Source organism: Peromyscus leucopus, chromosome 6, assembly GCF_004664715.2.
Source record: "Peromyscus leucopus breed LL Stock chromosome 6, UCI_PerLeu_2.1, whole genome shotgun sequence".
In the NCBI taxonomy this organism is placed as follows: Eukaryota; Metazoa; Chordata; class Mammalia; order Rodentia; family Cricetidae; genus Peromyscus; species Peromyscus leucopus.
The window spans coordinates 12,210,813-12,235,667 of NC_051068.1; the positions used below are offsets into that span (position 1 = coordinate 12,210,813).

Below are 24,855 nucleotides of genomic sequence, written 5' to 3' on the forward strand. Positions count from 1 at the left end.
GTAGACATTAAGGGTGAATTTTTTTTTTTAATGTACCAGCTATTGGTTAGGGCAAAACAAAACCTTACTGAAAAACTGAAAATCAGTTTACAAAGCCTTATTTTTAGATTTTACTTATTTTTACTTTATATGTATGGGTATTTTGCCTGCATGTATATCTGTGTATCATGTGCATGCCTAGTGTCTGTAGAGGCCAGAAGAGGACATCAGAGTCTCTGGAACTGGAGTTACAGATTGTTATGAGCTTTCATGTGGGAGTTGGGGACTCCCTGTAAGAACTGTAAGAGCAGCCACTGTTCTTAGCCACTGAGCTATCTCTCCAGCCCAAAGACTTTTTAAGTTTATGTATGTTTGTTTGTTGCACCCATGCCTTCATGTGGAGGTCAGAAGATCGCTTAGGGAGTCACTCCTCTCCTACCATGTAGGACCCAGGGAAAAAAACTCAGGTTATTTGGCTTAGGTGAAAGCAATCTCAGCTCTGAGCCATCTCACTGGCCCCCTCCAAAGACTTCTTTTGTCCTGTAGATTCAACAATAACTTCCATTCTCCAAAAGATCTGAGTAGAAAAGAGGTGGGGCCTTTCCGCTCTTCACACCTCAAAACAGCAGCACGCAGCTCAGCTGCCTCGTTACTGCCTCGTCATCCTCTCATCTGATCAGTCACTGCATCCGGAGGGTTCATCTCCTGGACGTTCCTCCACATGTTGCCTCCTGTCTTTGTCCTGTCTTTACCCTGGATCTTCGTCCTCTGCCAACACTATTGGACCGTCTCCCCGTTCTCCCTCCTCCTTCCCTCTCTGATTTAAGACTTTTCCTGTTTCTGATCTCCACACTGCAGCACATCAATCACGCTGAAACTCAGGTCTGGTCACATCACCAGTTGACGGCATCTCTTTAATTACAGAAGGAAGGCTACTGTCTAGAATGACTTTCAAAGCCTCCATGACACCACATGTCTCATCCGGCTGCCCTGTTTCTGTGGTGTGTGACTTCCTAGGACCATTAGTACAATCCTTCCTGGTACATGCTGTGCAACTCCAAGCCCCTACACCTTTGCTTCTGTCATCCCTCCTTCCAAATATCCCCAGTTCTCTGTCCCATTTGCTTAACTGCAATCAACCTTGAAGGTTCTGTTCAAGACATTGCTCTCCAAGAAGCCTTTTCTAACTTGCACTACCTTCCTGTTCTGATCCCTCACACTGGGGAAATTGCCAAGACACTGAGTTGATCCACCAGGGAACTCTCACCCTCAGTTGACACTAATTTTCACATCTTTACTCTTATTTAACAGGGACCATGTTCCCCAACACAAGAGGTTACAGCACTCACAGCCTAACCTCCTAATGGGATCTCATTCTTCTGTCATATTAACACTCCTTTATTTATCCATTAATTCAACAGCCATTCATTGGTGGATTTCATAACTGTATCTCACCCACTCAAGACTTTCATTTTGCTGTGTGATATTCCCATTTCCTAGACACCTACGAGCTGTGGGGAAACCACCATTTTGCCTTTTACTTACCCATTCTAGAGCTCACAAAGAACATTTATTTTCCAAATATGTTTTGAAATGACTCAGTTGGATCATTTTATGTGCTTCTTGTTCCGGCGGCAACTGATAACACCCATCCTATTTTATGGCAGACTGGCATATTCGATGCTGTGTGGCAGCCTAATAGTCTAGAACAGCACAGATCATCCTCGCTGGCTTCCATCTGCAGAACACAGATCTCAACAGCAGCCGTCAGAGTTAAATACATGTTGATAAATGATATTAGCCAAGTAACAACAGGTTATTATTTTCCAGCGGGTTTTTGAAGGCACTCAGCCTCAGCCTGTCTTCCCTGCCTCAGAAGTCTGCCCGCCCCCTGCCTTTCACAGCTAATGGGCACCAGTTTGGTCTTCAAGTTCACACAGGGTCAAGTTTAAAGAGCTTTGATGTAAATGCTACACTTTTCAAAGAAATCTCAAAAATGAATCACAAAACCGAGAGGGCAGGTGATTGCCGGTCTGCAGAAGGCTTTTGTGGGGTGGCCAGGTAGTCTTAAAGGCCCCAGGCTTGAGCTGGGAAATCATGAGAAAGTGTCATTCCAAGCCTCTGGTGGTAAGAATAAACAGAATGAAGTGATATCTACACACACATAAGCAGAGGCATAAGTAGATTCAGCAATTACATATCAACAATGATCAACTTCATTAATATGAAGTCAACAAACCCAAGGCATTTTTTAAGAATTGAGGGAATTGCTGTCTTTCTTAGAATTGAACAGAGAAAAATTACTTTACAGTTAGACATGAATCTCCAAAATACAGAATTAGAGATCGTTTCTGCACAGGGATGGTACACGTGTGTATATCTGTGCTCTCCTCTGTGTGTGTAGTGTGTGTGTGTGTGTGTGTGTGTGTGTGTGTGTATCTGAGTCTGTGTATGTCTGTGTATGTATGTCTGAGTCTGTGTATGTCTGTGTGTGTGTGCGCGCGTGTGTGTGTGTGCGTGTGAGTGTGAGTGTGTATGTGTGCGTGTGTGTGTGCGTGTGAGTGTGTGTGTGTGTGTGTATCTGAGTCTGTGTGTGTGAGTCTGTGTATGTCTGTGTATGTATGTCTGAGTCTGTGTATGTCTGTGTATGTATGTCTGAGTCTGTGTATGTCTGTGTGTGTGTGCGTATGTGTGTCTGAGTCTGTGTATGTCTGTGTGTGTGCATGTGAGTGTGTGTGGTGTGTTGGGAGCCGGGATTTGCACTGAGATTCAACTTCACTCAGGTGTGTTTGGAGCACTCCTATAGGTCTTTCCCCTTAGGAAGGCAGGGGCGGGAACACAGCCCCCCTCAAGGGACATGCAGTATAACTGTGAGTCTCATGTAAAACTGTATTATTTTCAACTTCAGAAATATCTACCAGAAAATCAGGGACCATGACCTCCTTGACAAGAGGAAAACCGTGACAGCACTGAAGGCTGGGGAGGACCGGGCTATCCTTCTGGGACTGGCCATGATGGTGTGCTCCATCATGATGTACTTCCTGCTGGGAATCACGCTGCTACGCTCCTACATGCAGAGGTAATGCCATGGGCACCGAGAAATCCACTGCCTTCTCCTTCTCTGCTCCCCCATTGCTCATTCAACCCTGATGTCATTTTTCTCACCTTTCCTCAAAACTTTCAGAGGCACCTGGTGCAGAGTTTCCTAATGTTATCTGATAGTAACAATGAATGTGTGAGCTGTCTACTGTGAGCTGGCCACTTTTCATATTCTGCCTGTTTCTTTCTCACTGGCACCCATCAATGTGCCCATCGGTGCAGAGACAATGGGGACTTGTGACACAGGAGATGATGTGACACGGGGACTTAGGAGATAGCTTCCCACAGCAAGCGTGCTGCACAGTCATGAGGACCTTAGACACAAACCTGGAACCCACATAAGAAGCCCAGGCATGGTGGCATGCACTTGTAATGCCAGGACTAGAGAGACAGAGACAGGCAATCTCTGGAGCTCACTGACCAGGAGGCTAGTCCAGTTGCTGAACTCCAGGCCACTGAGAGACCCTGTCTCCAAAAAAGCAATGTGGACGATATCTGAAAATGACATCTGAGATCATCCTCTGGCCTCAACAAACACACACAGAAATATACTCACATGAACATGTACACATACTCATATACATGCACCTGTACACACACAAACATGCATATGTACACATGCAAGTGTATATGCATACACATACACACACTTATATACAAACATGAACATGCACAAATGCGTGCAAATTCACCCACACACAAGTACACATGCACACATACCCACACACACATACACATACGCACACACGCATGCACATACGCACACGATGTCACATAATTCAGTGCAGCACAGCATATGGCAGTTAAGATTTCAAAGCCACATCCCACAAATTCAAGAGTCCTGATTCCTGCTGTTCTCTAAGTCTGTATGCTTTTCTAACCCACCCTACTTCTCCATCACCAGCTTCCTGGGGAACTTTTGTATGTCCAAGACAAAGAAGGTGAGAATTAATTGTCTGAAGACAGACCAGTACTCGGTATTCTGGAACTCCAGTGATTCTGATGTGTTGTGAAGCTGGGAGACTGACAGTAGTCTCTTAAAGTAACAGCTTCTGAAGCCTTTTCGGTTCAATGTTTACCTTGGGTTTACTGAATAAGGAGAAGTCACTAGGCGATGATACTAAAGCGTGTCTTCCTGAACAAGCCAGCTGATACATCCCTACGTGCCCCTCCCTCACAGCCATCCAGACCCTGAGCCCCGAGACTCTGTGCGTCTGCCAATGGTTAGGCTTGAGGAAATGAGACCCTTTCACATGAAAGTGGAAGTTTCAACCCAAGAGAAAATCAAACCGTTTTGTGCCGCTTGTTTCTCTAGCTAAATTAATGCTTTCGTTTCAGAAGGCAAGCGGAGCTGAAATGTAGCAATTTGCTCCTCTTTCACATCCTGGTTGGCCTGTTCTTTCTCTGAGGGCTTCAGCTGTCCTCTCTTCCAGTGAAAGTGCTGGTGCCTGGGGCCCCAGTATTTACTGAATCCAAAGCCTCTTTCCGATTCTCACACCTGCAAAGATCTAGGATGTGTACCCCTCCCTGCCCCCCAGTTGTAAAAGCAGATTCTGACCATTCATGTTCCAGAAAATTCAATTTGCTACACCAGAGGAGACTGAGTCTAGTCATCTGGCACATGCAAAAGTAAGGAGCTATCCACGTGTGTCCAGCAAAAGGGCAGGGTTGTTACTCGTGAACATGTGTTTCCTGCTCCCTGCGATAGAGCTTACATCCAGAGGCAAACCATCGACTGCCACTGTGTTACTTCCTAATTGCAAATGCTCGACTTGATCGCAAAATGGAAGCTACTGTAAAACGAAATTCAGCCAATGGTTAGCTGGAATCTCTGGCTGCCATGGCCCAGAGCAACCTGCCTGAGCCGTTTATCTGCACGGAAGGGTTTATCTTCTGTTGATTTCCTGGGAAGGCACACCATGACAGGATGAAACATATCCTCAGAGAAGGGAAAGCCACAGTTTCTGTCACTTTCCAACTGTGTGTTCTTGACTGTGCCACCTGACTTCTATGGCCCCCAATTCACTCACCTTTCAAAGGGATTAGTAACCAATATATAGGGTTGTAGAGAGAACAAAAGGAAATCGTTTGTGTCAATTGCCAGTTAGGGAGAAAGGCTCTAAGTAGCCATTGCTCTTGACAGCTTCCAAAGGCCGTTGTTATCTTATTTCCCGTGTTAGAATGAGTTTATTGCATGGTATTGCTCTCCCTCTGTCTGTCAAGTCCAACCCTGAGCCACCCCACCTTTGTGCCACCTCTCCTCCAGCCCCTCCCTTAGTAAAGCCTTTTCCACCTACAAAGCAGGCTGAGGTGGAGTTTGGAATGAAAAGGCCTGAGCAGGCAGCTGTACAATGCAGAAATACTGGGAGAGTGCAGGTTCTGCTAGGCAGACGATGCCTCCTGTCATCCCTCCCCTCAGGAGGCTCAGACGGCAGGATTCCAGTTTGATGTTAGCCCAGGCTAGAGAGCACATCTGAGGCCATTCTTGCCTGTGTGGTGAGACCTTGTCTCAAGAAATAAAAACTAAAAATAAAGCGTGCATTATGCTTACCAGTGAATTCAATAAGGAGAAAATAATCACTTAAAATATTAGCAAATATTCTATGCAGCGGATATCACCAGGAAAGTTCTCAGGCACCAAAGTTTGTGCTGTGTCACGGCATGCCGGAAGCTGGTCTGTTCAAAATTGTAAACTTTACACAGACATACAGATCATAGATTTTGGGGAGGCCCATGCGGTTCAGTAGCCAAGAGACAGTCCTCTGCAGCCACACCCTCCCTGCTCTGTGCTCACCCTCGCTCCTTCTCTGCAGTGTGTGGACAGAAGAGGCTCAATGCACCCTCCTGAACGTGTCGATCACAGAAACATTTAACTGTTCCTTCAGCTGTGGGCCCGACTGCTGGAAGCTCTCTCAGTACCCTTGCCTGCAGGTCTACGTCAACCTGACTTCTTCCGGGGAGAAGCTCCTCCTCTACCACACAGAAGAGACCATGAAAATCAATCAGAAGGTAGGCTCGCTGTGCCCAGGCGCCCACAGACTACCTGCCTCCCCTCTCTCCACTTTCCCTTTGTGAGTATTTCAAAGGAAACACACCAGGAAGGAGGCCCTGCTTGCTCCATTCACAGAACTCACTCTCTGGATCTGTCCGAGGAAATGCTTGTTTTCTGTACAAGCCATGGACAAGCTATTCCTTCATTTCATGGTAGAGCAGATTTAGCTGTGTTTTCTGTTTGAGAGGATATTTCCATAAAGAGCCTAAGTCTTTCAAAGCGAGTACAGAATTTAATAAGAGATGTGCGTGCCCAAATACCTATCATGACTTGGGAGATATTGGTCATGTTACTTAACTTCCCTGATACTGGGCCTGCTTTTTCAAAAGGAAAGTAATAGCCACGTACAAAGTCATTATCATAATTAAGGATTAGAAAGTAGAATATGTTGTACTAAGAAATTGAACATGTGGTCAACTGTGTGTGTGTGTGTGTGTGTGTGTGTGTGTGTGTGTGTGTGTGTGTGTGTTTGTGAATTCACACACATATATTCTTTCTTTATATAGGATGTTCATAGAGGCCTAATTTATAGTACTGTTCATATTAGTCACTTTTCTGATGTGATGACAAAATTCCATGGCCAAAGGCAACTTATGGAAGACAGGGTTTATTTTGCTTTATGGCTCCATCATGGCAGGGAGGCATGGCAGCGGGAGCAGGAGTTGAGAGGTCCCATGCTCAACCACAACCTAGACAAGAAAGCGAATGGGAAATGAGATGAGGCTATAAGCTCCTACAACTGCAACACAGTTCCTTCAGCTAGGCTCCACCTCTTCATAACCTTCCCAATCAACGCCATCAACTAGGGACCAAGTACTCAAATAACTGAGCCTAGGGAGCATGATTCTCACTCAAAACACCACACTAGTATATTAAAGTCCACATGGGTAGACGCTTAGTAAATGTGCATATCAAAGCTGTGCATAAAATTTACTTTGATGTGGGCCATCATGGTTTCAAGCCTATAATACCCACACTTAAGAAGTTAAAGCAGGAGGATTGCCACAAGTTTGAGGCCTACCTGGGCTACTAAGCAAGTACCAGGCAAGCCAAAACCACATAGCAAGATCCTGTCCAAAAATATTTACATTTATAAGGTCTAGGAAGGACTGTGATGACTAGCGTGTGTTTTAATTGAACCAATCTGCCATCATCAATTTCAAGTTATATGTATATTAGGTTTGAGTTTTATATTAGCTACTTAGGTGTGTAGAATATTCTTGAATAGGCCAAGACAGTCTGATTTCGGCCTCCAATAGCACCATTGGTGCTTATTTCCAGGAAGCAAGCCTCATGAATGCTAATCGTTCTTGTAAAAGTTTTCATTGCAGTGACCATCCCTTCAGCGATAGCTTACAAGGGTTTTAGTAGCTTAGAGGTTCCACACTAGCAAATGGGCAGCAAACGGTGTTGCTGCAAAGGAATAAAACCCACCTTGCATTTTGGTTACAACTTGAAAGAATTCCTGCAAATATCCCTGAGGGCTCTCCTTAATGAATAGCTCAGAGAATGTTATTGAAAATGTTGCTTCTGATGTTCTTTCATTTGTAGTAGGCAGCAACAATAGCAGTTCTGACAAGCCTCCACAAACCTGTAAAGCTGAGCCCTTCCGAGCTGTCTGTTTTCTCCCCATACGTCAGATTCCTAATCAAAGCTGGCTTGTACTGGCGGTGCCTATAAAACTCTCTGGTCTCCAAGGAACTGAGAAGCCTCAAAAACTGAAGAGGAACCAGACAGTAGGGGCTCTTTCCACTTCCTCGTCTGGATATCTCATCACTTTGGCTCTGGCTGCATTATTTAGGTGACAAATAGGGACTGAGGTTCCCATTATCAATCCCAGGTACATGTTTAGGATCAAGATCTTGTCAGCTTTGTATGGTCACAGGCCCCATTTGGTTTCTTTGACCCACTATCTTGTTTTTAAGTGTGAGTCATGACCCCATACAGAAACATGTGTGCAATGTAGAAGGTATAACCAAGTATTTATTATCACGAGCTCCCCATTAACCACCACAAAGGAAACAAAATGACTCTCTTTCCTTTTCCCCCAAAATACCCTTCCTTCCCCTCGCAGTAACTACAGACTCTGCTCCCTCCTGGATAACCACCACCGGAGCTATTATGGCATCTGCCTCTGTGTTTTTCTTTGTGGTTTTTATCACCTAAGCACATATCGTAAACATTGTCTTACTTTCCTTAAAGTTACACCTGTGTATATTCAGAATCACAGAGAATGTTTCTATCTGTCTGGCTTCCTTCACAGAGCACAGTGACTGGTATCATTCCACTGGGGTGAGATTCATTCATTTCCATTTCACTTGGGATGTCAGCTTAGTTTTTCACTCTACAGTTGATAGACATTGAATGTTCTACAGCTCAAGGCTATCGTAAATAGCTCTGCCATAGACGTTCTTGTATATAACTCTCCGTGCCTAAGCCACAAGCCTACACACTCTGTCATGTGTAAATCTGAAGGTGAACTACCTGGGTCATAACCTGACATATGTGTATCTTCGATCTTAGTAAATAAGGACAGGGCTTTCCCAATGTGCCTTTATCACGAAAGCTCCTCACAGCCCTGTTGGGAGAATTCATAGCATTTCAAATGCTCATCGTAACTTCACAGCTAATGCAGTGAGGTCTCCTTCTGGTTTGGATGGCTTTTCAAGTGTCTATCATTTGAATATCCTCTTTCCTTCAGTCCCCCGGGTTGTTCACTTTTTGTATTTCTTGTCGGAGTTGTTTAAAGATATAGACAAGGTGGCATGTGCCGATAGTTCCGGCTACTCCAAAGACTGAGGTGAGAGGATCTTTTGAACCCAGGAGTTCAAGACCAGCCTGGGCCATACAGTGAGAACCTGACTCAAATGACAGGAGTTATGTGTCTGCCTCTTCCCTCCCTCTCTGCACCATCTTCATATGGAAGACATTTCCAGTTTTACTGTGACCATGCCTTGTCACAGTAAAGGCATTTCAATTTTGTTTAGTACTTCTGTTGTTCTGTTTATTAAGTTCTTGTTTAACCTAGTCATTTCTCTTAACTAAGCATTACTTTGTTTTCTTCCCCATGCGCTGTCTTCCTGAAATTGATCTTTATGTTGGGGTTAAGTTCGTGGGTCTCTTTATTTTTGTTTTTTGTTTTTAGGTGTTTGTGTAAGATCAGCAACTGGCTCAGTCTATTTTGTGAAAGACCGCCCTTCTTCACTGGTCCCTCGCAGGACCCACTTCCTCTTCCTGGAAACTAATCTGCTCCGACAATGTCCATGTTTAGCCCAGAGACTGCTGTGGCAGTTCTGAGCCCATTCATGTGTTATCATTACCATTCTGTGTTTACCTAGACTTCGGCACAGAGTGTGGAAGTTGTGTGCAGTGAATTTGAATGTCCATGAGCCCACAACTCTGCATTTCTTTTGTGTCCGGTCTTTCATTCTGCTCTTCCATCTGCAGCCGTTCCCCACAGCCTGAAAAACAACCTCTCATTAGAAGGATGTGAGAGCAGCGTCTGGTTCAGAGAATTCCTCAGTTTGTGTCTTCCTGAAGCCTTTCTGTCTAGCTTTGCTTCCTGGAGGATGCATTCATTGAGCGCACGGCTCTCGGTCGGCCTTTCTTCTGTTCCATTGTCCCTTGATGAGCAGCGATGCTGTTCATCACTCAGGCCTGTTTCACTGCTGCATCTGGGAGGCAATCTCGCCTGTTTAAAGATCATTTCCTGTGGTTTTCTACAGTTTATCACACACCCAAGTATGAAGTTAGCCTTATTCAGACTTCTAAGCATCCAGAGAGTTCTTCCCCTTCCTGTTGTACTTTGTGTTGCAGAAAGTTCCCAGGCTATCTCATTAAACACTGTGTCCTCTCTCCCTCTGACCCTCTTCCCTTCTGGAACTCATGTCGGCTAGATGCTGGCTTCCTCACCATGTCTGGTCTCTTTCTCCCTTTCTCTTTTCTCTCATTTCCCCTCACATCACTTCATTCTGGATTTATACCCTTTAGGAATTCTTTTCTCAGTTCTAAAAAGTTTAACTGTCAGCCTCATCCACTAAATTCTGAGCTTTTCTTACTGTATTTTCATTTTTTTCTATGCTAAGAATTTTGTTCAATTACTTTATTAATACTGCCATTCTAATGTAAACTTATTTTTTCCCATAAATGTGTGAACTTCTACAAAATATGCTGAATAACTATAAGTAATAACTTGAAATGTATTTTATCATATAAATTTAGAAGAAGCGATATTGTTCACTTACAGTGAATTATTTTTGCATTTATTGGACATACATGACAAAAAATTGCAGAAAGTCTTTGATGAATTGCAGACCATGAAGTAAAAAGTATATGCTTATCTTCTAACAGGAGGGACAAGTATCAAGTAAATTCTTCCACAAATAATACATAAAACATACACAACATTTGATGTTTTGATATCACATGGGAAATGCAATGATTATCAATAACTATAATAGTAATAATTAAAACAAGCTAATATTTATCAAATGACAATTCTAAACTTGGAGTGGTACTAAGCACCATACATGGACAATTCATTTAGCTTAATACTTCCGATACTTATTAATGCATATAAAATGTCTACACAAAGAGATGAAAACATAAATATTCCTTCTTTTATCAGACACCACAATGAAACCTTAAGACAACTTGTTGTTGTTACTGCTCCTATATTTGCTCTCTGCATCACTCAGAGCTCAACTCTTTTCTGTCAAATGCAAGTTCCATATTCATACTGTTTTTTGTCTTCCAAATTAAATTTGATAAGTAACTATAGAAAAGAAATAAAAAAAATATTACAGTTGAGATTTGTATATTTTCTCCTTGACGTTCAGCATACTATTTTTCAATGTTTTGTTTTGTTGTTTCTCTGTTTTGGGCTTTTGGCTTATATTGGATTATCTTCCCCCTAGCCTTGGTTTTCTTCCTCCCATTAACTTACCTCTTCTTTCTCTTCTCAATTTTTCTCTTCATCTCCATGTTTTCATCCTCAGTTTTCATTTCCTCCTCTGTTAAAAATCTTTTACTGCAAATAGCATCCATGTTCCCAATAAGGCATCTAGAAATTGAGTCTACTATCAAAATGATTACAACACATAGCACAAAACATGCCATTCTCAGTAAAAGTGGAGAAATAAGCACAATGAATCACACCCAAGTGAGCAGGGCACCTCCCAAGATGGATCCCAAAGTTGGTAAACTGTAGCTTGGTCACTGATCTGCATCACACCCAGCTCCCAGTCTGGCAGCAGCCAATGGAAATGGCAAGCGAGAAGAACCCCACACCAAAACTGAGGAGCCTCTTCACCACGTGCTTGACCGTGGGTGGCTTCAAGGGCTTAGGCCAAACTGCTCTGCCATCTTCTTCAGCATATCCGGTTGCTTGCTGCTTTGCCCTGGTGAAAAGTGCACAGGAAAAGTGCTGCATGTCTAATATTTCCAGTTCTGGAGCGTGGAGTAACAGCACAAGCAGCTTTGTAGGAATTGTCCCAAACAAGCTGAATATGATGAGAACAGTCGCTGATGCAAATGTCATTTTAGAAATCATAATTTCTCCTTCTTGGCACCAACTTCCAATAGTTATACTTGCAGTAAATTCATTTTCAGGAGCAACCCACATATTTTCACCAATACCGTTAAATGAAGGATGGGGTGCATGTACTTTATCTAAATGAGTGTTACGCCGATACACACATTTCCCCTCATGCTCTAGTAGTTGTGATACAGCTACATCCCAAGTTCACTGATAAAGTCTACTCCTCTTTGCCAGCATTCAAACCAGAGAGCTCATCAGAAGCCACAGCTCTCTGAGCCACAGCTTCTATATATCCCTAGCGTCAAGGGATGCAAGTGAGCACACACACCTCAGACAGACAAACAGACCTTCACGGTCCTCTAACTGTATTTTTCAATTCTAGAAATCTCGTTTGGGTCTTCTTTGGTCATTTCTAGCTTCTTACAATATTCTAATTCTTTCCTTGGAATGCTTGTGATTATTTGAAAGCCTGTCTTGATCACTTTAACAGCTCCAGCCCCATGGGCATGTTCAACTTCTGGTATTTATGTTGTCTTACCTTATCTGAGCAGTTTATTACTTTTCAGAAAACATGCTTTCAAAGTTATATATATGGGTACAGTGGGGTGTGTGTACAGGTATGTAGTATGGACAGAAGTCAGAAAAAGGTATTGGATCCCTTGAAACTTGAGTTATGTGAGCCATCCTACTCAAGTCCCGGGAACCAAACTCAGGTTTTTGCAAAGGCAGTAGATCACTAAATGACTAAGCCATCTCCCCAGCCTCTTCAAAGTTCTTCATAAAATCTCTTTCAGCCTGGGTTGATGTCATTTTTTTCTGGTGTTTCCATTTGCTTCTGCCAGGTGTTTGTGGACACCAGTCCTCAACATCACGACCTTGTAACTGCTTAAACTGAGGCAGTCAGACCTCGAACTGCAGTCAGAGCAATTGCTCCCAGAGCATCCATTCAGAGCCCTTGCTCACAGAGAAGAGAGGGTTTAAATGATAGTTTTTTGGCCACAGCACTTCTGGGCTCTCAAAAATACCACACAAGCACTGAGGCTTTCAGGCCCCAGCCACAGTTTGCTAACTGTTCACGAGGCACTGAACACTATGGATGGACTTCCCTGACCCAGCTCTTCATCATCTGCATGGGCAGCCTCTGTTTTCAGTCAGCAATACAGTTCTGAGAAAATAGTCATCTCCAGGTTGGAAGACTACCTGACCATTTCTGCTCAAGGTGAGGAGTATTCCAGATACCCCTGGTAAAGGAGAAAATAAAAATACCCTCAGTGTCAGAGAAGGAGGTGGGATTGTATGGGGGGAAGGGGAGTGTCAAGGTCATGACAGGGGAACCCATAGAGACAGCTGACCAGAGCTCATGGGAACTCATGGACTCTGCACCAACAGCTAGGGAGCCTACATGGGACTGACCTAGGCCCTCTGTGTGTGTAACAGTCGTGTAGCTTGGTCTGTTTTGGGGGCTCCTAGCAATGGGATAAGGACCCATTTCTGGCACTTGAGCTGGCTTTTGGGAACCTATACCCCATGCTGGGTTGCCTCACCCATCCTTGATGCAGGAGGAGGAGCTTGGTCCTGCCTCAGCTCTTTGTGCCAGGCTTTGTTGATGCCCATAGGAGGCCTGCCCCTTCCTGAAAGAAGACTGAAGAGGAAGAGTGGATGGTGGGGGAGGGGGTAGAGAAAAGGCAGAGGGAAGGGAATGGGAGGGGAGGAGGGAGGGGATTTGGATGTAAAACAGATGAAAAATTTTAATTAATAATAATAATAATAATAATAATACCCTCAGGGTCAACATCACGTTCCTGTTACTTCCCCCAACCTCACAAGAGCAATTGGCATCCCCAGGCACTAAGAAATGGCCATGCTTCCCTTGAGGTTCTAGCTACTACCAAGGGTGCTGGAACTTGGACAACAGGAGCCAAGAGGGATCAACTGAGCTGTCTGCATCTGTGTGGGAAAACATTCAAAAGATTTGAGTTTACATCTTCAGCGTCTCCCTTTTCTTTCTTTAGTCTTTAAACCCAGTTCACAGCCTCTTGACAGTAGGCAAGCTCAAGCTGCTGAACTGGAGAAGTTGGCACGTTCTCATGGAGCTCTTAGTTGACTGATGGCCTCTGGGAGCTGTGAGTGACTTACGGGACTCGGCCTTCCTCAGCCACTGGCCACTAGGCTGTCACTAGAATGACAAACAGTGGTTGAGTATTAATTCAGCATGGTTTGGGGCCTTTGCTTCCCTGAGCCGCCAGACTGTCACTGGAGCCATAAACAGCTGCTGAATATTAATTCACCATGGCTGTCGCTTTCCAGCAGTTCTGGTCTCCTCTGGGAATTAAACTTCTTGCTAAACACCAGTGACGCTCAACACATACTCACTTAAAGGTGAATTTAAAATGAAATTTGTAGTGAAATAAAAGACTGTATCCATTTTGATGCATGCTGATAAATATATATGTAATAGGTATGATAAATACAAATATATGTTATATTTATTCACAGTCATCATGAGGAAGATGATTGCTTCCAATGGGGCACTCCATTAATTAGCTGTAATTCACAACTCCAAATTCAGCATTGCTTCTCATTCTGTTGCCCATTCCAAAGCATTATGGGTCTCCTATTTCAGAGACTAACATGTCTTACACCAGAGCTCCTCAACTTGGGTGCTCTTGGCATTGGGGTCATGACCCAGGGACCTGCCCTCTGCTGCCAGATGCTTGGTGGTGTCCCCAGCCTCTTTCTACCATGTGACTAGCATCCTCATCCAATCAAACTGTGACAACTAGGTGTGTTTCCAGATAGCAGCAGGCACAGGTGGCTGCTTACGTTTTGTTTAGCTTCACATTGGCATGCTGTAAGATCCTTGTGGTATCTTCAGCACAGTACTGGCAGGCAAAGAAGACAGAAGATAAAACTGAAGCACTAAATGGAAGCCAGAGTTAACTAAGTTCTCACCCTGTAGAACATGACCACTACTATACTAACATGTATAAAAAATTACCTTGCTTACTCCTGCTCCTAAGATAATCACAGCCCAATTTTATCAAGAACTCACCATGTGCTGGGCACTGCAGCGTCTGGTACTTTGCATAAACTAGGTCCTTTAGCTGCAGCAGCAATCCCCTGTGCACCACGCCATCCTCATTCCCACTTCATAATACTGAAGCTGAGTGCAGAAAGTGGATTTCCCCAAAGCCATGCACTCACCAAATAGCTAGGTATGAATTAAAATCTAAGACGCTTTACTTTATCTTGCTGTGTCCTGAGGAGAAACCCTTCACCATGTGCTCTTGAGAAAGCACAGAAGACTTGTAGCTCAGTCAAGTGCTCACTGCACAAGCATAGGGACCTGGCTTGGGTCCCCAGAACCCGGCTAAGAAGTAGGACACAGTGTCGTGCATCTGGAATAGCAGCACTGGGAGAAAAAGATGGAGTTCACTGGCCAGCCGGCCTACTTTGTAAATTCTAGGCCAGTGAGAGACTGTATTTCAGAAATACAGTAGATGCCTCCCAAAGAAAGACATCCGGGGACATCTTGTCTCCACACGCACACATTTGTGTAGTCAGACTTTCTTTGGACTGCCAACTCCCACATAATGACATGGAGACTTTTTATTGATTATGAAAACTTGGCCTTAGCTTAGCCTTGTTCCCAACTAGCTCTTAAAACTTAAATTAACCCATTTATATTAATCTACATTCTGCCATGTGGCTGGTTACCGCTCTTCTGTACTATACATCAGACTTATTCCACATCTTGCTAGTGACTCTCCACCTCTGTGACTCTTCCCCCAAGCTCCTCTCTCCCTGGACGTCCTGCCTACCCTCTCCTGCCTACCCTCTCATCGGCCATTCTTCCTGTTCTGCTGGCACCGGCTCTGCCACAGCTACCAAATGTAGTTTGTAACTAAGTCTCTATGTTCTGTTTACCAATAAAGACTCAGGAGTCAGATGTTGGGGTGAAAACCTGCTAGATCAAAGAGGCCAGGAAGCTAGCAGCTGACCTTCTTTGTTGGCCAGAGACCAAAAGAGAACATCTTTCCAGCCATCCCAAAACAAAAAGGCTGTGCAACTCCAAGTCCTTTCCTGCTCTTTCCTGTGCCCCTCTCTGTCCATATTCCTGGCTCCTCAGTGAGTATTTGGATTTCATTAAACATCTAATTTCTTCTTGAAATATGATAGTTCCTTTCTTATAAAAGAGCAAATAAAACCCGAGACTTCCTTGAAGTCCCAAGGAACTGATGGTGCCTCCCTCATCAATGCAAGAAAGCAGAGGCTGACGGTGAGGTTATTCAGCCAGATCCTGCGTCTGCTGCTGGCCCCATCTTTCATCTCTAGGATGACTGCCTGTCACTCTGCTTCACATGTGCCTCGTGAAGCATGTCTAGAAACCCAACAGGTAGTTGTTGTTTTTTTTTTTTAATTTCCTGTCTATCATGAGAATAAAAATAACTCTGTTGACATGGAAGGTCCTGGAATTGATGCGAAGGCAAGGTAAATTCAGTTGTGTTCCGAAGAGTTGAAGAGAAGATGTGATTGCTGTGTCTTCATTGACCACATAAAGGAAGAAACATCCTGAAGATGCTGAAGACCAAGTTTCCACAACGAGGAGAGGAAGGGTCATGCCGGGGATGATCTCTGTGATTTTCTTTAGTAATGGGAAGTTTCTGCCCTTCGAGGAATCAAAGGGGCTAGGGAAAGAAGCCAGTTTTATTGGCAAAACTCTGGGTTAAGAAGAGACTATTAAAGGTTGGTGAGATGGCTCAGTGGCTAAAAACACTGACTCCTCCTCCAGAGGTCCTGAGTTCAATTCTCAGCACCATATAGCCGTTTGAATTCCAATGCCCACTTCTGGTGTGTAGTGTACATGCAGACAAAATCACCCCCACACATAAATAAATAAATCTTAAGAAAAAAAAGAGGTGGGGAGAGAAGCTACTGGTAAACCAGCTCTTAATGATTTACCCATAGATCAGTACGTCTCTCATTCCTCACCAGTGTTCAGCCCTAAATGGGATATCTTTATCACAGCCCATCCTCCAAAGGCTCGAGGATCTCTGTGGAAGAGGAAGTGGAATGATTGTAAGAGGCAGAGGTGGTGGATGACTCCAAGGAAACTCTTTCATGGATACAACAAGACAGTTGCACATAGGAATTTACAGCAGTTGTAACAACAGGCATAAGACCTGGTCAAGCTTCAACCAGACAAGATCCCAACATAGAGTCAGGCAGTAGATCACAAAGTCCCATCCCCAGCTGAAGAGCTGCTGGTAATTTATAGCTGCCAAGACAGGGAGAGTTAGTTTTCTTTAAGGGTGTGGTCTAATAGGTTGACCATCCAAGAGTATATACCCAGCACTAACTGGACTTAATTTTTGTTAAATGAGGGCATTGAAAACTCCATGCACTTCAGATGCAAAGGCCCCTGAGCCAGAACTCACCTGAAAGCTTCCTCCCTGAGGACTAACTTCCCTGGTACCAGAAAGCACCACACAAGCTTCCAAAGGAGAGAAGAATCAACCCAACTATGAACCACAACAACGACTAGCATGGCATGATAAGCCTAAAAGTGCGGTAGCAGCACACAGCCTTGGTGATAACCAAAAGTTCTCTAAATGGACTTAAGATCCACACAATGAGAACAAAGCCATTCCTGGCACTGGAAACTTAGCCAACTACCCAAGGCTAGTGACGGCATGGAGCATAACCCATAACTACATTCTAAATATTTGTCCTTGAACCCACAGATAAGTGTGCTCCTCATCTCTCATCATGGAAACTTCCCTTTGCAACAGGTGGAGACCATTACAGAAAAACCATAATCAATCAAAATGCATAGTTGTGAATCCCAGTTCCAATGGAGACATCTATAAAACAATTTCTGCATCTAAGGCTCAGAGGAGGGGCAGGAAGATTCTAAGAGTCAGATCAGAGAGTCTTCTTTGAGATTATGTCTCCTAGAAATCTCAAAATCTGCATCCATAAGTCTCACCAACACAACTGTCCAAAGATGAGCTGACTGAGGACACCAAGATACGTGCTAGCATGGATGGCAAAAGACCATGGGGCCTCAGCCTTAAACAAAGAACTACAGGCAATTAAGGAATGCTGAGAGTGAGAGAAATATTCTTCCCCAGGTTAAGAGTACACCAATTGTTTATCCAATGCCAAGTGATCAGCTCTGAAAACGTACATACAAGTGACATTACACAGATCGAGCAGGTTTGTTTAGGAATACATATGATTATACACATACGTATATACATGAAGCAATAATTAATGAAAAAAGAGACCATAAATTTGAAGGAGAGCAAGGAGGGGTATATGGAGGGCTTGGTGGGAAATGCTGAAATTATATTATAATCTCAAAAAATAAAAAAGTAATTAAAAAAGATAGATGGGTATTGTATGGGGAATGGATCTGAGAGGAGCTGGAGGATGGGAGCAAATATGATAAAAATGTAATGCATAAAATCTCAAAATATAAAATTTAAATGAAATAAAAAAAAATGAGGGACTGTCAAGGGTGGTAAGACAGCTCAGTCAGGAAAGCACTTGCCATCAAGGCATGAGGACTTGAATTCAGATTCCCCAGGATACATAAAAGTGATACATCTGTATTACCAGTGCTGAGGAAGTGGAGACAGGAGAATCTCTGTGAGTTCCAGGTTCAGTGAGAGACCCTGTCTCAAAACAATGTGGAAAATGATTCCGAAAGATGTGCAATATCAACCTTTGGCCTCCAGATACAAGGATCCACATATGTGGGTACAAACCAACACATACACAAATATATGCACACAGACACACACACACACACACACACACACACACACACACACCACAAAGGAGACTTCTCAGTTATCTGCTGATTTGCAATCTTGAAATTTCATACATCCTCATGGTAACAGATTTACATACTTTGATCACTACCTAAATATATTGTTTATAAAATAGCTAATTTCTTTCTGTTTTTTATCCTTCATAGTTTAAAAGTTAAATCTTCCCAGTCCCATACCCACTAAATAAAAGAATTACCTAAAAATGATGGTATCTTTATCTTTTTGATCACGTTATAATTTCCAAATTAAGTGTAGATTATGATAGTCAAATAATATTTACTGAACTGCATTCTGTGTATTGTAGACCACTCACATAAAATTACCCCACAAATACATGACGAAGGCACGTGATAATTAAATCATCGCTCCATGCTACATCCACTTCTGTAACATACACCTGGCTATGGCACAATCACTAAATCTTTGTTTTGAATCCATACTCAATTCACACGACTAGAACTGGAGCAAACACCTACATCCTAAGGTAGAATTTGGCTCAGTGCAGATCTTCAAAGGCAATAAGGCGAGCTGACCCTGTAAGAAGCCCATGGCTGGTTATCCAACCCTCTTTAGAGCTTTTGTAACTCAGTATGTGGCACTGGATTAAAGACTTTAGAAGAGCGTGTGGGAAAATGTGGTATTCTAGTAGGAATATGTGCTAATAAAAATTTATGGGGGCCTTATGCATATTCATCATCTAATTCTGAAAGATAGCTGCCGGGAAGTCTCGATTAACCTCATTACGGAGATGAAATTGGTTCTGAGGGCCACGTGCTTCTAGTAACCGGATCCCATAAACTCAAGTCAGGAACTTATTATACGACCTCATTCATTCATTATCATAAGGGATCTGTCAATAATAAAAAGAAATGGACAACTGACATATGGTAGAGTTTTCATGGACAGAAACAGGAAGTGGCAGATAGCCAGGTCAGGAGGGTCTGGAGCACCCCAGACCCTCACCACTAGCATTTGTGTGTTGCCTTGATGTGTGCCCCTGGCACAGAGTACCTGAGTGTGAGCGTGTATGGAGTGTAGCCAGACCACTGCACACCTCTCAGGCCCTGTCTGCTTTAAACTTTAATAAGGAGCTCCTGTATTACAACCTTGCCAGATGGCCTCGGAGGTACTTTATATCTTGTTTTGTTTGGAAGAATCTTACCTAGTGACAGAATTATTACCATTTGCCTGACAGATGTTTCTTTAAAAAAAAAAAATGTAAGTTGAATTGATTCACCATAGCAGAAGAAAATAGAGAAAAACTCCATTTTTAATAGAATGCCATTTTTATTGAGATCGTTTTAGTAACTCAGTTCTGTTAGCCATGGAAAGGGCTTCCGTAAAGTGAGCACAAAAATATGCCAAGACCCAACGCCTTGATAACCCAGATTGGCTCTGCCTGAATTCGTCTACAGATGGTTTATCTGTGTTTGCTTTGCTTTGTTGTTGTTAAAATTATTTGCTTCAAGAAACATTTCTAAAAATACTAAAGACATGATCCGTATGTGCAGCTTTAACATGAACAAAAGAGTCACATGAGAGCCTGAAAGTTATCATCCAGCTGGCCAAAAATTTAGCACACGAAGCCCAGACCCATTGTCGCACTGAATTATAACTTTCTCTGAAGAGGCTTTCAGCCTTCTTCCCCACCCCAGTGCCAGGCTGAGTCCAGCACTCTGTTGGGTTCACACTTGTGAGTGGATGGGCATTAACTCAGAGCTGGTCACATTTTAAAGTCTATCGATAGTCTCTGCTAAAGAGCATCATGTTAAGTATGATGAGAGGTGTGCCCAACCTTTTAACACTGTGACATGGGGCTGACATCTACAAAGTTCATACATGAGACACAGACAATCAAGCTAAAAAAAAATCATGTGTACTTGAGTGTACATGCACACACTCAGTGTTTTGAGTCAATTTATAATGTCTTGGGCTACATTCATAGCTATCCTTGGCCCCATGTCAAACACATGCTCATCTTCTATTCTCAGAGAAACTTTTGCTCTTTGGAGTCAAATAACCCCGTGGTTACAGCTACACAAGTTTCTGGTGCTGCCGATAAGTCAGAGGGAAATTATTCCAGGAAGCTCCACTAGCTGAAACTTAATTCATTTCTTTTATATTTTCCCCCTGTGAGGTTTACAGATGTAAATCTCTCCAAGATTCCAGGATGCTGCTCCAAATCTCGTATCAATACACACGTAATACCCACAAGCCTCTTATGAACGTGTGGAAAGAGAAAAAGAGGGAGAGACAGAAAACAAGAGATCTAGGAGAGATGAGCCAATCAAAACCAGGCTCAGGTCCTCAGGTCAAAGAGCGCACTCTGCTGCCGTCCTGCTCTCTGTTCCTGTGGCTGACAGGAAAGGGTGCCTCGGCATGCTGAGACTCTCCCGCTCCTCTGAATTTTTTCAGGCTCTCTGAATTTTCCAAGGTCCACCAAAGGTGTAGCTGGCTTTTGTTTGTTTGCTTTGTTTTGATTTGTTTTATTTTGTTTTGTTTGATAACAGTAAGAAGATGCCCAGGGTAGTTTGGTTGAACAACATGCAGTTAAATCTGTATTCATAAATTACTCTTTTCTACTGACGTGTGTTAATGATTTTCCCTTTGTTGTGACAAAAGGCCCTGCAGAAGCCACTTAAGGAGGGCGGGTTTACAGCCTGGGTCGTCTTGATCACATTTTGAGGAGACACCTTCCGTTCAGGACAGAGGGAAGAAGGGGCTTGTCACATTGTATCCACAGTCAGGAAGCACAAAGAGTTGGACAGTTGTATTCAGCTTAAATTCTTTTTTTTATTCAGTCTGGCACCCAAGCCAAGGGTCAGGTGACACCTACATTCCATGTGGTTACTCTCTCCTGAGTTAGACCTTTCTGGAAATACTATTATAGACCTACCCATGGGTGTGTTTCCATGGTGATTCTAAGTCCAATCAAATCGACAAGATTAACCATCACAATATGTTATAGTAATATATTATGTGGGCAGACAGAACTCAGGAAGGTTTGCACTCTGAGCCCCTGGACAAGTGTGTTTGAGAGGAGATAATTAAGACCTACCACTTTTAGCTACAGCAAAAAGTACTACTTACTTTTTCTACATACGTGACGAGATTGTTACAGCAAACCAACACATTCATAATTAGATATGGATCAACAGCTAAGTAATTTGTAGGTGAGTTACTGAGGAAAACTTGGTCTAGGAGCCCCAAACACTACTTTAATCAGTGTGCGACCTCTCTGACCTTGGGAGGCATTGGTTTGAATGTATCAACGTGAACCGCCATGTTTGCCTCACAGGTAAAGTTAGGTTTGCTGCTGTCATCTTCGTGCTCCCCTTGGTGACAGTCCGTCTTGCTCTTCACAGTGCTCCTATATTCCTAAGTGTGGAAACAACTTTGAAGAGTCCATGTCCCTGGTGAGTGTCGTCATGGAAAACTTCAGGAGACACCAACACTTCCCCTGCTATTCTGACCCAGAAGGAAACCAGAAGAGTGTCATCCTGACCAAACTCTACAGCTCCAATGTGCTGTTTCATTCTCTCTTCTGGCCGACTTGTATGATGGCTGGGGGCGTGGCGATTGTTGCCATGGTGAAACTCACTCAGTACCTCTCCCTGCTCTGTGAGAGGATCCAACGGATCAATAGATAAAAGAAAAAAAAAATCATGGATAAGATATTTTTCTTTAAAGCTCAAATACTGTTTTCTTTCATTCTTCACCAAAGAACCTTAAGTTTTTAATGTGCAGTCTGTTATGGGTTCCTTAACGTATTATTCTAAGTAGAGCAATAATGCAAATGCTGTCCTATATGCAAACATGATGTCCTTATTATTCAGGAGAATTAACTGTTCTTTGTCAGTCGGTTGTTTCATTATCTTGTTTTGATGCTGGAACTAGTCCAGTCCTCTTTCCACCAGGACAGGGCTCAGCCGCTCATTGCTAAGTCTTGTGGGGAAATGGAGGCACTGTCCACGTGACAAGGTCTGCACTCTGAGTTTCCAGACCTCTTGAAGACCAGATTTTTCTTCATTTGTTGTTTACTAAAGCTACAGCCAAAAACATGTTTTTCTTTTCTTACTCTGCATTGAGCCCTGTAGCAAGTGACGGGGTAGTTTCCTCACTAAAGGGTGTTAAGCTTTTCGTTTGTCTGTTTTCTATTTTTACATATTGCTGTAATGAAGAGAGGAGGCCAGCTACTTTTCTTTCATTCCTTTTTATTCACAACTTCAGATTTTTAAAATGATCTCCAGGTCGATAATGTCTTCCAAACAGAGTCCTCTCCATCTATGACCCTGCTACTGTGTGGGAGACGAAGCTGGTGAGTTCATTCCCAGTGAACTGACTGGGTGTTGGTAGGTATTCCATCGCAATGTGGGACAGTCTAGGCTGCAAGGACACATATGTGACATCCTAACTCCATTTCCACTGGATGGTTAGAGGCAAACATTAATATGCTAAAGACTGATGGATTCGTTGCAATGGGTGAGTCTGTTACAGCAAATTATCATGTTGGACTATTACTCTGTGGGAATTTATGTTTCAGTGAATGAATGTGTAGTCAGTCTCTCCTGAAAAATGTTGCCTGTTGGAGTTTAAAAGCTATGTATGCAGAATCTTTGTCTCCTCTACATATTTTATTTTTCTATTCACGATTCCCTTTTGGTTGTTATATTTTATATGCAGAATAGACCTTTTTCCTAACACACGTTTGAATCGAATAACAGGTTTAAAGGAAGCCTTTCTTCACGTTGATGTTTACTCATTCTATTTGCCGGGGGATGAGGGGTTTGTTTTAAATAAAGACATTCCATCTTTTATTTAATATCAATATCTAAAGGAGAAGACAAACATCTCTCTTTCTCATCTATATTTAAGTACCCTTTTGTAACATAGTATTGATGTTTTTTAGGTAATTGCAAAATTTTACAAATCATTTGTGGAATGAATGGTGAAACCAATGAGGAAGCAGAATGTTGTGATTCATAGTCTGACTCATAAGCAAATAAATGCCTAGGGTGTAATCAGGACTTCAAATGTGTAAGGAAAATGTTTTAAGACCCACTCGATCACAAGATTTGAATACTTTTTACATTCAGCACACACAGCCTGTGGCAGTCCAAACAATTCTGATCTACTATACTTGAAGACATTTTAAGAGACTGTAAAGAAAATCCCTTTTTCTGACACTTAAACAATACATGTAATGTTGTAAACATTTGGAAAACACCCACAGAAAATTACTTATTTCTATTCTTTCTTTAAAATGTATTTGTCAAGATGGGAGAGGAATCTTAGGGATGATGGGGCTGAAGTTTGTAATCTTAAATGTTCCCTAGGCTTCCCTTCAAGTGATCCAAAGGTGAAACAGATATGATAACAGTATGACATATATTATTTTTATCTTCCTTAGATTGTTTTCACTAAAAGTTCCCAACTGAGGCCTGGGGCTGTATTTCAAAAGTAAAGTGTTTGCATCACATGCATGATACTCTAGGGTCAATCCCCAATACTGAAGAAAAGAAGAAAACATCCCAACTATTGGTTAGCTAAGAATGCAGAAAACTTTTTAAAAGGGGGAGGCATCAAAAGATGTTAACTAGGACCTTCTTGGATGTCAGTCTAGCAACAACACCTTTAAACTACCTTAGATGAGAACACAACTAGATGTTTGCTATCAAAGAGGAAGACCCAGAACTATAGTGATGTTTTATTTGTACTAAAATGTGATTTGTATGTTAATAAATAAAGTTGCCCAGGGGTCAGAGCTATTAGAGCCATAGCAAAAACTGGGTGGTGGTGGTGCACACCTTTAATCCCAGCACTTGGTAGGCAGAGCTAGGTAGATCTGTGTGGTCAAGGATACAGCCAGCATTGGAGACACACACCTTTAATCTCAATACTAACCATGGAAGACCTGGAGGTCTGTACAGACAGGCAGTGACGAGGCAGTCATGTGGTTGGGTTTACAACCAATGAGAAGGCAGAATAGAAAGTCTATATAAAGACAAAAACACAGGAAGTAGGTCTCTTGGCTAAAGAGGCTAGCTGCAGCAGTAAGGCTCTTAACTCTGATCTCTTGGCAAACTTTATTTATTAACATACAAATCACATTTTAGTACAAATAAAATATCAGAACTAATAACATGTAAGATGCCTTGCATGTGTTAACTAATTTGCTCTTCACAACATCTCTATTGAGGACCATCATTAATTACCTCAGCCTACAGATGTTAAATCACCTCCCTCAAAATTATCGTTATTGTGAAAAGCAAAGAAAAGGCCCACCTGGTAGTTTTCCAGTTATGGAAGTCACTACTGTGGCTTTGACATCTTTTCAATTGACCCCG

The 24,855-nt window shown here is 42.8% G+C and overlaps 1 protein-coding gene across 1 annotated transcript in view; it reads left to right on the forward strand.

The window, feature by feature from the left end:
• Nucleotides 1–23,536, forward strand: part of Kcnmb2 (potassium calcium-activated channel subfamily M regulatory beta subunit 2) — a 294,634-nt gene extending 271,098 nt beyond the window's left edge. Inside the window, exons 3-5 of the mRNA XM_028872638.2 lie at nucleotides 2,888–3,058; nucleotides 5,892–6,087; nucleotides 21,874–23,536. Of these exons, the coding sequence (XP_028728471.1) occupies nucleotides 2,888–3,058; nucleotides 5,892–6,087; nucleotides 21,874–22,158 (652 nt within the window). The 3' untranslated portion in view covers nucleotides 22,159–23,536. The remainder of the gene's footprint in view (nucleotides 1–2,887; nucleotides 3,059–5,891; nucleotides 6,088–21,873) is intronic.
• Nucleotides 23,537–24,855: the final 1,319 nt, after the last annotated feature.